This window comes from Ambystoma mexicanum, chromosome 1q (assembly GCF_040938575.1).
Source record: "Ambystoma mexicanum isolate Mex_15411 chromosome 1q, UKY_AmexF1_1, whole genome shotgun sequence".
Lineage (NCBI taxonomy): Eukaryota > Metazoa > Chordata > Amphibia > Caudata > Ambystomatidae > Ambystoma > Ambystoma mexicanum.
The window spans coordinates 595,352,223-595,364,897 of NC_090922.1; the positions used below are offsets into that span (position 1 = coordinate 595,352,223).

At 47.1% G+C, this 12,675-nt stretch overlaps 1 protein-coding gene, 9 non-coding genes and 2 pseudogenes across 17 annotated transcripts in view; 11 read left to right on the forward strand and 1 right to left on the reverse strand.

Moving 5' to 3' along the window:
* The window catches only part of ZBTB37 (zinc finger and BTB domain containing 37), a 189,167-nt gene extending 188,545 nt beyond the window's left edge, over nt 1-622 (reverse strand). For 2 of the 8 annotated variants that reach the window (XM_069641117.1, XM_069641124.1), the window contains exon 1: nt 383-622. In XM_069641117.1, the coding sequence (XP_069497218.1) occupies nt 383-622 (240 nt within the window). The remainder of the gene's footprint in view (nt 1-382) is intronic. The other 6 variants (XM_069641123.1, XM_069641121.1, XM_069641118.1 and 3 more) reach the window with 5 other exon arrangements.
* Nucleotides 623-1,337: 715 nt separating this feature from the next.
* Nucleotides 1,338-1,414, forward strand: LOC138565391 (small nucleolar RNA SNORD79). Its single transcript, XR_011301277.1, has one exon. It is a non-coding gene; the product is annotated as a small nucleolar RNA SNORD79 (small nucleolar RNA).
* A 479-nt stretch (nt 1,415-1,893) lies between these two features.
* LOC138565447 (small nucleolar RNA snR60/Z15/Z230/Z193/J17) lies at nt 1,894-1,977 on the forward strand. Its single transcript, XR_011301320.1, has one exon. It is a non-coding gene; the product is annotated as a small nucleolar RNA snR60/Z15/Z230/Z193/J17 (small nucleolar RNA).
* Nucleotides 1,978-3,251: 1,274 nt separating this feature from the next.
* On the forward strand, nt 3,252-3,325 carry LOC138565439 (small nucleolar RNA SNORD47). The gene has a single exon (XR_011301312.1). It is a non-coding gene; the product is annotated as a small nucleolar RNA SNORD47 (small nucleolar RNA).
* Nucleotides 3,326-3,764: 439 nt separating this feature from the next.
* Nucleotides 3,765-3,829, forward strand: LOC138565489 (small nucleolar RNA SNORD75). The gene has a single exon (XR_011301354.1). It is a non-coding gene; the product is annotated as a small nucleolar RNA SNORD75 (small nucleolar RNA).
* Nucleotides 3,830-4,755: 926 nt separating this feature from the next.
* On the forward strand, nt 4,756-4,834 carry LOC138565390 (small nucleolar RNA SNORD79). Its single transcript, XR_011301276.1, has one exon. It is a non-coding gene; the product is annotated as a small nucleolar RNA SNORD79 (small nucleolar RNA).
* A 466-nt stretch (nt 4,835-5,300) lies between these two features.
* LOC138565448 (small nucleolar RNA snR60/Z15/Z230/Z193/J17) lies at nt 5,301-5,384 on the forward strand. The gene has a single exon (XR_011301321.1). It is a non-coding gene; the product is annotated as a small nucleolar RNA snR60/Z15/Z230/Z193/J17 (small nucleolar RNA).
* Nucleotides 5,385-5,743: 359 nt separating this feature from the next.
* On the forward strand, nt 5,744-5,819 carry LOC138565429 (small nucleolar RNA SNORD47; annotated as a pseudogene).
* Nucleotides 5,820-6,056: 237 nt separating this feature from the next.
* On the forward strand, nt 6,057-6,137 carry LOC138565443 (small nucleolar RNA SNORD74). The gene has a single exon (XR_011301316.1). It is a non-coding gene; the product is annotated as a small nucleolar RNA SNORD74 (small nucleolar RNA).
* Nucleotides 6,138-6,868: 731 nt separating this feature from the next.
* On the forward strand, nt 6,869-6,930 carry LOC138565487 (small nucleolar RNA SNORD75). Its single transcript, XR_011301352.1, has one exon. It is a non-coding gene; the product is annotated as a small nucleolar RNA SNORD75 (small nucleolar RNA).
* A 1,204-nt stretch (nt 6,931-8,134) lies between these two features.
* LOC138565452 (small nucleolar RNA snR60/Z15/Z230/Z193/J17) lies at nt 8,135-8,210 on the forward strand (annotated as a pseudogene).
* A 1,144-nt stretch (nt 8,211-9,354) lies between these two features.
* Nucleotides 9,355-9,426, forward strand: LOC138565427 (small nucleolar RNA SNORD47). The gene has a single exon (XR_011301307.1). It is a non-coding gene; the product is annotated as a small nucleolar RNA SNORD47 (small nucleolar RNA).
* Nucleotides 9,427-12,675: the final 3,249 nt, after the last annotated feature.

Sequence of the window (12,675 nt, forward strand, 5' to 3'; positions counted from 1 at the left end):
GTCCAAGGTGTACAATGGGGTCAAATGTGCGAAAAAAACCCGACAGAAGCGTCCGGGCGCTATACAAGCAACCAATGTAGCATGTAACTAGAATGTAGGGATGCATGTTGCTTTTTTTCTTTACTGCTCATGAATACATGTATAATAGGACTCTGGCTCCCAGAATGCAGCTGCGGGATGGTACAATGCCCTTATGTTGTAAAGTGTTTCGCCGGGCAATTTAGGGTCCAAATTATTAAGAACAGGATCCCTGAATGCCCAATAGTTCGAGCCACCACGTCCCCAGGGCTGTGGGGTGCTGTCACCTCAGGGGCTATGTCAGGGTCCTCCCCCTGGCCCTCTACTTGAAACGTCACATCCGTCCCCACACCCTCTTCCTTACCCCGGCTCTGCTGCCCCCTACCTGCAGGGGCGCGGCGGACGGGTCCGCGCCGGAACACACCGTACCGGAAGTGGAAGGCCAGCTCTCCCCCCTCCCCCTTGACCAGCATCCCGGAAGCAGACGGCCCCTCGATGCTATGTGTCCCCCCGCCTCTCTGCCGCTAGAGCCGCCATCTTCTTCCACATGCAGAAGAAAACCGAGTCGAGGGTGTGACTGAACAATCAAGCCTCGCTCTAGCATGATGTTAACCAATCAGCAACCATGTAAGTGTCCATTTAGAGAGGCCTGAAACGCACAGGCATTGGTTGCCGATCTAGATAGTCAGTCACGTCACATCCGTGCTGTATATATAGCGGCGGCGTGCTTTGCTCAGTCTCTTTCCGCTGTAGTCTTCAGTCGTAGCTGTTGTGGTGAGTGAGGTTGGCGGTTCGGTGGCCTGTGCTTTATTTATACTGTAGTTCGTTCCGCTGACTCGTTGTTTGCAAATAAAACCTGTCATTTGACGCTTTTAAAATATCGCTTTCTTCAAACGCTTTGTCCCTATCGCAAGAAAACGCAATTTATGTCATCGCCACACGCTTCCCAGCTAGCGTACAGCCTGCTTACGAGACTCGCGTCATAATTTGAGATTTTTACTAATATTGCGTGTACTTAATTATCTGTGCCCCTTTAGTTTGATATTAATGTGTGTTTGTTCATTGCAAATGGTGTAGTTGGTTATATTCCTGTTTCCATTCTGATGCAATTACCCAGTCTTGTAGTTTTCATTGCGTAGAATTACCCCCTGTTAAATGTACGAACTTTAATTTCAGTGTCTTCGGCGTGCCCCAAGTCACGCCGAGTGCTGCCATCTGTTTACCTACCAGGGGCTTTAGACTTTAATTAAACATGCACTTGCTGCTCTTTATTTGTTTTAGTGGCAGGATGAGGCCCGCCGCTTAAGTCGTGTTCCTTGTGCCTGTAATGATGACTTGTTTTACAAATGGGAATCTCTCCGACAAAGGATGAGGGATGAACTTGTACCTGAGGGCACTGGATTGACTGCATCGAAGTGAGTTTGAAAAATGCTGTAGGATTCTGATGCGCTTTCTTTGTCTGCAGGGCTGATGCTTTGACTTGTCTAACAAGCCTAAAGCGAAACATCCTTTGGACCTGCTGTCGGACCATACGATTTCCTGAAGCGTAGTTCAAGACGCCATGTGTACTCGTCATTTCCGCATGCAGGAACCTCTGCACACCTGGATTTACTGGTTATTTCACCGGAAGCAGTAAGTACTCGTTTTGGGGACGCGGTTGTACACATTTGAGCATTGTTGCACACGTGTGCGGTCGCCAGATCTTTACTAATGCATGTGCGTTTTGCGGGAGGTGCCCTTAACAGTACACGGTGCGTTCTCTTTTTGGATTTAAAGAGAAACTTATTCCATTGCCCGTATCACTAGAGGTTAATAGATCCAAGTGATCAGCTGCATGGTGTTTGGTTAACAGTGCTTAAAGCGATCTTTTTATAATTGATACGATGATGAGCCCATAGTTCAGCTGATGAACAGTGGTGAAAAAGAGCTTTTGTCTTTCGCTCCTATCTGATGTATCAATCCTAACAATTTTCCTAACATGGCAACTGTTAACACATGTGTTGTGTATAATAACAATCCCCCCTTTTTTTCAGTCTCGTGTTGGGAAGACTAATTTGGCCTACCGGTATGTATTATATACATCTTTGTCCTTTATGGTGTTTGGGGGGGCGGGGCTAGTTTTGTTCCTGTACTGTCATTTAAAATGGCTTTCTCTTGCGTGATGAGAGTTTCAGACTTGACTTACTCGTGGAGGGTCTGTATTAGCTCTATCTGATGTGGCCATCTACAAACGTGTATAATTGGTTGCAATTTTGTGGTGCCAATAAAGCTGCTTTCTATTGCAGGTGCGGCGGCTTTTGCGGATCTAAAGGTGAGCTCATGTCCTTAAACGTAATCCTCATCAGAAGTTGAGCACCATGGGCTTAAGTGATGCTGACAAATGTCTGACCTGAATTACCTATGTCGATATAAGTGTTGTCTGATAAGCCCTAATGCACTTCGGCTCAGTACCTTGACAAACAGTGTTTGCTTTAAATTCATCCATCTACCCAGCGTCCGAATCTTCAGTGGAGGATGCTGTGATTGAAAATACAATTAAGGCAAAAGTACCGGCTTTGAAATCTAGGGTCGCTATTTCTAGCATAGGAATGCCTGATTAGCTTCGAAACGGCGACCACGATCTACTTCAGTCTCCACGTGGTGTTGTAACTCGCATATTACAGGAAGTAGTAACTTTCTCATTTGCGCAGTGCTCGCTCAGTGTTGGCTCCCGCCTGCTGGGTTATGCCTCGCCCCATGAGCTGGTTTTAGCTCCTGCAATATTGTTTTCAAACCCTGACGCGTACACCTAGTTACAGCAGTAGCACCGGCTTACTTGGTGCACCCACCGAAAACGTAATTTCTAAGCTGGCCGTAAACGTGTATGTTCGCAGTGAGACCATTGCGCCTGCTGTCGAAAATGCGCTCATTGTAGTTGGCGGGCGCCTTGTTTAACGCTCTTCCACGTGGTTTTTTATTTCGGTCCTTGTTTAACATGTGCGTGTTTATAGATGCCTTGCAATGCTCAAAATTACTGGCCCAGTGAATGAAGGGCTTTAATGGCCAACTATGTCTTTTTCCGCCCTAAAGATTACCTGTTCTGCAACGGGCTGATATTCGTGGAGTAGATGGCGACAGCTAGAGTACTTGCCTGGCCTTCCCCTAGGTATGTGGAGCAATTACAGGCATGCAGTTAACTTTGTTGGCGTGCACCGCCTGAATCCGAATTGCACTGGGCTTGGTGTGCAGTGTGTAACCGATGATTAAATCGATTCTGCCATGATTCCAGCTGATTCTACTCCTTACCGTTCCATATCTTTCTGAGGTTACTTGGTTTGATTTGTTTAGCAAGCCACCGTTTTTGTTCCCTTAACGACTGCCATTGCCTTCTCTTGCAGGTTTCAGCGTGAATTCCCCCCCTTGAAAGGTATATTTATTTGTGCGTGTCATTAATGTATCTGGGCGGTTCGCTTGATAAATTGCACCGATCACAAACTCCAGCCTTTACAGTGAAGGGGAAATGTATCAAGTTGGCGGGATATGTTCGTGCGACGCTTGTCTGCCTCATCGGGCCCGATTATGGATGAATGTAATCTATGAATGGGAATTAATTTAACGCCCGGATGGCCGTTGGGCTCCATAATTTACCGTTATTTTATACAAATTGGCATTGTTGCTCAAGCAGCACAGACGCATGTTTGGGGTATAAGGGCATCGCTTTATACTGTTGTGTCGAATTCAGAATGTGCGTTACCCAGCAACTCTGAAGCCCGTGATGTCAATTAAAGAGTAGTGGACAGAATGGATTTCTGAAATAAAACTTACTGAGGCTTCAGTTTGCGGGTACAAGTGGCTGCTTGAGACATTCAATATTATGTTAACATTGCTTTGCTTTTTCTTTAGATGTCGCGCCAAGAAACCACGCAGCAGTGCACCGTAGAAGAACCTTCGGTGCAGCCCGTCGCTTCTAGGTAGTGTTGTTTAGTGGGAGAGTGCTTACGGGTACTAATAGTCGTATGCCACAAAGTGGCCTTTATGGTGCAATATCCTCTCTTGCACGTGCCCCCGCCATCTAGGCCCTCCGGTCATTTGGCAACCCCTTCCTGTCTCTTGTCGCTATTAATGGTTTTACATCTTTTTTACATCCACTAATCCTGGTTTGCCCAGACAGTATCCACCTCTGCTCCTTTCCAGGGCGTGCCTTCATACGTGCCCTATTTAGCACATGTGGCTGTCCTGCCCCTGCCCTGGTCCTTGCTCCACACAGTAACAATCTTGCTGTCACGTCCAACTCTAGCAGTTCAAAAAAATGTCGTGCGTCGTAGTGATAAACTTCCACCTGAACTTCGTGCCCCTGTGCCGAAACCCCTAGTGGTGCGCATTGCAGCGTTCAGATAACTTGTCATGTGTTTGGAGCATTGTCTCGGGTTGTCCTGTATTCATGTTTGCATTTGTGGGGAGGCCCGAAGTTTTGTGCGTGCAGTAATGATGACCTTTTATTTGCTACTCTTGACCGAGTGTATGATGAGAACGTTAACCACGTTTTACAATTCTGAATGCACGCAAGTCTGAGAAAGTGTGTCTAGGAGTTCATGCCACGTGACTGATATTGATCTTTGTCTTCTCTCGCTCTTCTCCAGGGACAAGGCTGGAGGTATTTCAATGGTAAGTGATGCTCAGTTAGTCGTTCATTCTCAATGGGGAGTGTGGTTGTTTGGAGCTATTTTGTTGGTTCCTGGAGGCGGGGTGCATTTTGGTGGCCCTTTATGATGACTTATTTTACAAATGGGAATCTCTCCGACAAAGGATGAGGGATGAACTTGTACCTGACATGGCACGGGGTGACTTGTGATGCGAATTGCTTGTAAAACAGCGCTTCTGATTTTGTTTGTCCGCATTCTCCCCTCATGCAGGGATGCTGTGCTGTGGCGAGTGACTATAATTGAGCTTAAAACTGAACTTGCTGCCATACCTTCGAAATCGACGGCGCGGCTCCAGTGACCAGCAGAAGGAACATCTGCCCATCTGGATGCATGTACCGGTGTTTGGCGGGAAGCAGTAAGTCATTTTGTTTTGGAGGATGGGGTGTGGATCTCAACGGTATTGGCAAGTGCTACTGCCGATTGGTCCGACAGCCTATGGATACTGTGCTACTCATTGCAGCAATGGGGGCGAAAAGTGGTGACTGGGTGGGGGGGGGTATAGTTGGCGCTCGCTACTGCAGTCCTTTGCATGCTGCACCTGCCGCAAAGCCTAGAGTTGCTTTTGGACACTGCGTTGTGTGCAATGGGATCTCTTGAACATTGATACGATGATGAGCCCATAGTTCAGCTGATGAACAGTGGTGAAAAAGAGCTTTTGTCTTTCGCTCCTATCTGATGTATTGATCCAGCATGACATGGCAGTTTGTATGGAGTGTTATGTAAAATTAACCAGTAATTCCCATTCCTTTTCAGCCTCGTGTTACTTATTTGGCCTACTGGGTATGTACGCTTGGTCTTTTCGATATTATGTGGCCGTCTTGGTCTCGTTGTCAGTTTGTAATGTAATGCACGTTTCTTTGTGTGTGGTAATAAACCTTACATTGCTTGCACGATCTGAATGACACAAGACCTATTAAGATTATGTTGTCCTCCCTGTCGTGCCTAAAACACTTGTGTACAGGTGCATTATAAATGACAAAACATACATTGCTGTGGTCTTGTATGAGTCTCAATGGCGGAATATGATCTTTGCCTGCATGTGTAACCAATGATTAAATCGATTCTGCCATATGAATCCAGCTGATTCTACCACTTACCGTTCCATATCTTTCTGAGGTTACCTCATCTCACTTTTTTTGCGAGTGACTGTTCCATTAGATTTGCTAAACAGCCTGTCTATTCTCTTCCCATAAAGCTTTTATCATCGAAGTCAGAACGTGTTTGAAGCAGGATTTTGAAAGGTAAGCTTGTTTCTGCATGTAAACAAATGAGCTGAATGATTGGTGCGCCCAATTTCTTTGGTCACACGTTTGCGTTTGACTAAGTATTTATCTGTGGCTCTTGGTCCGTTGCTGTGGTATTTGCAAATGATGAAAAATATGTTGGTAGGGACATCTGATTTAATGTGAAGATTACCAACGTCTCTGAACATGCAACAGCAATATTGTGAGTTGCATATGTTTACTTGGCATGGTGTTGCAAATGTAAATTTTTACTGTAATGTTTCTTGCAGAATTTTATGGTGCTGCTTGACTTCATCACTTTTCTGATGTACCAGAGAATGGCTACAGGTAAACGGGTGATTACTTTTTCCCCAACTGAAAAATAATGGGTAGTAGTGTACTGTTAGAAAGAAAACTAATGGGAACCGACAAGAATTGGGGACACAAAGGGTAAACGGAAGTCTAGTGATCGATTATAAAATGGTTGCCCATTGACTGGATGGCCAAGTGTTCTGATACAGACGCGGGCTAGCACTAGACAATTGAGGAATACGTCCCAGCTTCGACTGACTTACCTTGAATCGTAATGGGTAGTAGCAGGTGGCTGCCCCCATTACATTGAGGTTGATTTAATGGGAGCGTGCACAGTGGTTTATTTGGGAGAAGGGCTGGGGGAGCGCAGGAATTGTGTATTAGTCTTTGCATTAGTATTTTATTTATTTGTTAAGCGCACTTGCAACCCATAAAGCATCGAGGCGCTGTTACAGAGGATACACCGTTTTAGATTACATATAGGTAGCCAGAAGGCTCTTAGTTGCAGGCAGGCATATAATCAGTGGAGGATACGGATTTAGATTACGCAGTCTGGATGGCGTATGCCACGTGCTTGTTGGTAACAAGGACGTTATTGTTTTATACTGCAGTATTGATTTCGGATTTTTGTAAAGCCCATGATGTCAATTTAAGAGTAGTGGACAGAAGGATTTCTGAAATTAACTACTGAGGCTTTACTGTATTTGGGGTGGAAGTGAACACTTTTAATGTTATCCCCTAACATGGATTTCATTTTACTTGCTTCTTCAGGTGCCCCTACAGATATACAGTACTCTATTCAAGGTAAGTCAGTTTGTCGAAGCTGTATTCCTCAATTGTATAGTGCTAGGCCAACACTTGGCCATCCAGTCAATGGGTAACCATTTTAGAGTCATCACTGGACTTGGTTACCCTTTTTTTTCTCCCCTTAATGCTTGTCGGTTCCCATTGGTTCTTTCTAACGGTACACTATTTCTCCATTGGCTTCACCTATAATCACATTACGAAGTTCACCACCCTGACATTCGGTTATTTTTACAACCCTCTGGTTTGGGTGCTCCTGCTTAACTGCCAGACTAGATACATGTCCGTCTATTGGGCAATATTTTACTTTTTTTTGATGGAGTGTATGTAGGTTTTAGTATGCATTTCTGAAGCTTAGACCACCATAAACGGTATTCTCCCGGCACATTACCATTAGATGGTTATGCCCAGGGGATTGCTTTAGACCCTTATTCACAGCGTTTTCCAATGGGATGTTGTCATTACAAAATGCGCCAGTGAATTGGGCCCTTAGTGTGCTTTGCAACGCGCCGTCACCAAATGCGTGAAAGCCATTCAAGTGTGCCAGACTTTGCCTGCAATGCAGAAATGTGGCCTATTCCTCTGCTTAGTACCCCCTCTTGCCTTGACCACTAGGCTTTGGTATCCCACAATTAATATTCACGGCGTGTTTGAGCACACCAAGTAGCCACGCTATAACTGATTAGTTAATGTTACAATTTGCTTTGGATCTGTTATTTCTGCCAATATCTGCATTTCTGGTTGGCTGGCTCTAAATGCACCAACAAAGCAATCACTGCTACCTGCCTGTTTTCTGTACTTCTATTCCCCCACCCCAATAACCTTTTCATGCCAGACCATGGGACATGAGATGCCCCGCCCGACTGACGGGCAAAGCAGGGTATTGGACGGGGTTTATGGCAGCTTCGGAATGACATGCTAAATATATAGGGAACTTTCGACCATGGGCTTGTTGCAGTGTATTTGTGGGGTGGGGGTGGAGATGGCTTTGAACTATTGCGGTCATTTCATGTTGCTGGCCTTCACATCAGAGATTGTAGGTAAGGTTCCGGAATTGCTTGTTTTTCGCAATGTGTGTCGGTGTTACCTAGACAAGGGGTGCACATGATGAACACATAGTTCAGCTGATTCTCTGTGAAGAGCAGACTTTCGCTCCTATCTGAAGCATCCTTTGTTTGGCATCTGAGAAAGCAATGACACTCACAAGATCACCAATTGTCTGACCTGTTAAGCTTTTGAAAGCTGTACCTGGTCCCATGTTGCCTTAACGCTCACTTTTAAGGCAGTTTTGCTTATGGCTGCTGGTATTAGTGGCCACATTCCACATGCATTAATCATACTCTGGTTTTAAAATGAGTGGTGGTGCATGGGTGTGGAGTGCTAATCTGTACTTAATGCTATTCTGTTTGGATTGTGTGGTTGTGCACTATTCTAAAGCTCTGCACCATCTGTCATTGGTGGTGTTGCCAGTGCTTGCAATGACCAGTTATTGTGCAGAGCTCATCGGGTGCTTGGCCATCTCTGGTATTATAAAAACAGCTTGCAACTGCATTTGTCCGGTTTGCACCTGACCATGTATTGCATTTCTTTGCTCTAGATCTTGAACACTGTTGGTCGAGAGCCTGGTTTGTGCTGCACTTTGGAAAGTACTTGTCTGAAAACACCACTGCAAACCCCATAGACGGTGAGGATGGGAATATTAAGTTTTTAAAGGCGCTATTGTGGAGTGATGGGATTTTGGATGGAAGCTTTTTGTCCATTTCAAGGTAGTCTAATCCTACAATAAGGTACCTTACTTGGCACAAGCAGTTGGTCGTCGGTGCATACTGTTGGCACCAATGGAATTCAGCGCTATTTTAAGGATTACCAGGTGGGAGTGAACCATGTTGACACAGTGCAGAGGGGTTGAATTACTTTCCTGAGCTTCGGGTGGCTATGCTGTTTTGGCTTGATGTCTGGGGCATATTCTGGGTGTATGGCCCGTTTTCCTTTTCACCACTGCTTGATCTGTATGTGATGATTAGAATCAGGTCTCTGATCCACATGAGGATACATTTATCCGTCTGATACAGATGTAGTTTTCGACGTATTTATGGTTGGATGTTTAGCCCGCACTTAAAGCATACATTTCTCTTCACAGGTCCCATGTGTTCTGACTCTGGATTCTGGTCTAACAGTAAGTACCCTTCTGTTCATATTACATGCACGATCGCCAACCACATCCTTTCCTTAAAGAGTATTCAAGAGATAATGGCACGGCTGTAGTGGTGGCAAGCTTTTGCAATTCAGCTGCACATAGCATGGTAATAGCCAGCAACCAGTGATGAAACTGATTCTGCCATATGATTACTACTGATTATACTCCTACCGTTCCATTATCTGAGGTTGCTTGGTATCCATGCTTAGAATACTGATTTCCTTTCAGAAACCTATTTTCGACATCACACGCAGGACCTTTCCTCTGGTACACTCTAGGATTCTACCCCTCCAGCTTATTTTCCTGAATAGGGCGATGTATGGCCTTTATAAGGGGAGGGGGGTGTTGCAGTACATTGGATCAACGGTACAAATAAATGGAGTGAATAAAAAAAGGTGGCAAGTGCAGGGGTGAGCGCAGTTAACAAGACTGGGATACAGAAACAGCCCCAGGTGCTGGGGTTACCTGGGAGGCAGTGCAACTGGCAGGGGAGGGGTGGGGGGCTGGGCTTGGAGTAGCCACCAGTGCCGTTTCAGTCAGGAATTAAGCAGGCAGGGGAGAGGAGAGAAAGCAGAAGGAAATGGTTGAGGTCTTGGGGTGCTTCTGGAGATGGGGTTCAGGGAGGCTGTTCCAGAGGGAGGCCACAGCCGAAGAAAGATATACCACCAACTCATTGCTTGGAGGAGTGACTGACCTTGAGGGAGTTGGGAGGCAGATGAGCTTGAAGTAAGATATTTAGGAAGAGTTGAGGGTATTGAGGCCCCAGAAGGCCTTGTGGACAATGCAGAGATTTCAGTCCTGGAGAGAAACGATCCCTCCGCTTGAGGCCAAGGGCAAGTCTCCCAGTCCTGTTCTGGATGAGTTGCAGAGAGTAGAAGCAGGCAACTATTGCCGTAGTCCAGCCTAGAGACATGGAGCTCTAGACAGCTTCTGGGTGCAAGGGAGTAAAGTAAACATACCCCCGAGGTGCATTTAGTAGTGTAGAGTTGAAGATGACCCCTGAGGTTTTTAGCCTCACGTGGGAGAAAGGGGGCCAAGAGGCCAGCCGGAGAAGAGGGAGCAGATGCAGAGTCTCGGTCTTACTGGTATGCAAGCCAGGGCAAATCTGTTTTGCCGACTTTCAATCACAGATCAGCCTCGTCTAGAAACCTTGTCTGGGATAACTGGGTTAGGGGAAGGCAGACCAGGAAGTTAAAGGGACAGGATGTCCTGAGTTTTTAGAGCTAAAATGAGAAGCCAGTGCTATGCAGGGGGACGGGAGAGACTGCAGCAGGATTGGCCAGCTACTTGCAGGTTTGATTTCTGCTGAGTAGTTGTATGCTTCAGAGACGCAGGCTTGGATGTGGACTCCCATCTTGGTGCGGACAGAGCCAGTATTGACTTTGTAGCAGGCGGCAGACCAGTTTGTCAGGGTGTACAGGAAGCGCACCATTTCCTTTCGGCCACCCTGCACTTGACGTTTATGGGTGACAATGTCTGAGTTGCACTTGGCTTTGGGCTTCAAGTTGATCATGACAGGGGCAAGAACATCAAGAGTATCAGATATAGCAGCGTGGAGCATAGAAGGGGCTGTCAGGGTGTGGCGGCGAAAGCCTCAACTGACGCACGCTTCATGGGTGGGGATAACAGGGTAGGTGGCAGTACTTGACCTGAGGGGTGGAGAGTGCTGGGAGGAAAGGAGAAAGTGATCGCTCCAGGAGAAGGAGTGGTGAGAGGATAGAGGAAGGTCTGAAGAGATCAGAACATCCAGAGTGTGCCCTGCAGATTGAGATGGGCTGGAGGGGAGAATAGAAAGGGTCAGAGGTCATGAAGGGAAGCATCCATGTGGATGTTGGGAGTTGAGTGGTCGAGGCCAGGGGGGGTAAGAGGTCTGCCCACTCGGGAAGAGGGCCTACAGCCGAGGCATTCGAAAGAGTAGGCCTGCAAATAACTGGCAGGATCCACTCGGGGCGGGGGGTGATACACCCCCTCCAGAACAATTGGACCTGGGTGCAGAGCATCTTGTAGAGATCAGGAGGCAAGATTGTCCAAGCTCATGGGAGAGCTGGCCATAAACCATGTCTCGGTGAGACGGGCATTGAGGTCAAGGTCTTCAAGGAGCCAGCAGATGTCTGAGCGAGTGGCAATTTTGAGAAGGTTGCCATCCTTGAAAGACTTCTGGGCAAGGGTACAATCGGGTATGCCCTGCAGAGGTATAGAAGCCAGAGGAGTGGGGGCAGGGCAGAAGAGGGTAGCCAAGGAGGGCACAGCAGGAGGAAGGAATTTGAGGTGGCGGGAAGCATCTATCAAAGAGAAGGTTGGAGGGCCATGGACCAAGACAGTCCCCTTCTGGTAAACGTTAGCCCTTCGAGGGTTGGAGACCAGGATGTCACTTAATACCAGATTTAGTGAGCGGGAGCAGGATAGTCAATTGAGAAGCAAGAGATCCAGTAGGGAGGCTAAGATGGGTAGGGGCAGCAAGAACACCAGGGAAGGACACGGGTGGCAAGGACGAGACAAGGAGAGATGAGACCGTAGTAGACCGTTTTCCACATGCCTCCTTTGCTAAGGAGGCCACAACCGCACATGGTGCAAGGTTTAGTAGTCCCTGGGATTGAGGCCACGGTTATCTCTCAAGTCCTTAAATATTGCCACTGGCTCCCAGTTGCTGCAAGGATCAAATTGAAATCCCTCTGCATCATCCATAAGGTTGTCGCTATTTAAACTTATTCACCAAATACTATTTCCCCCAGATCTTTATGCTACTAGGGTGCCAACTCTCTGCATGTCAAGCGCTTCTCAAGTGAGCTGATGGTAATTGCTTTCATCAGCTGGTTCCCTCTGAAACAGCCTCCCCCCTCATCGGCACACCCACTCCCTCCTTCCCTGCAGCTCTCTGGCCGGCCTCTCTTGGCCCCCTTCCTGCTCTTACCTGCAATGCAAAAAACCTCGGGGTTATCTTCGACTCCTTCTCTCGTCACATATCTGACGTCTCAAAGAAGTCACGCTACCAGCTCCACCTCAGGTATTCTTCCCTTCCTCTCCTTCCCCCAGAAGCTCACTGTCTCCCGAGCCCTGGTTCTCTCAAAGCTGGACTACTTTAACAGCCTCTATCTTAATCTGCCTGCCTCCACTCTCCGCCCTCTGCAACTTATCCAGAACAGAACTGCGAGACTTGTCCTTGGCCTCAAGCCCAGGGACCGACTCTCTCAGGACTGAAATCTCTACATTGGCTCCCGGTGGCTGCAAGGATAAAGTTCAAAACCCTCTGCATTGTCCACAAGGCCTTCTGGGGCCTAAATACCTTCAACTCTCTTCCTAAATATCTTCCTTCCCGAGCCCTTCGCTCATCCGTCTCCAACTCCCTCAGGGTCAGCCGCTTCTCGAAGCAACAAGCTGGGGGTAGATCTCTCTCCGCAGCTGGGGCCTCCCTCGAACAGCCTTCCTGAAACTTGAGGAC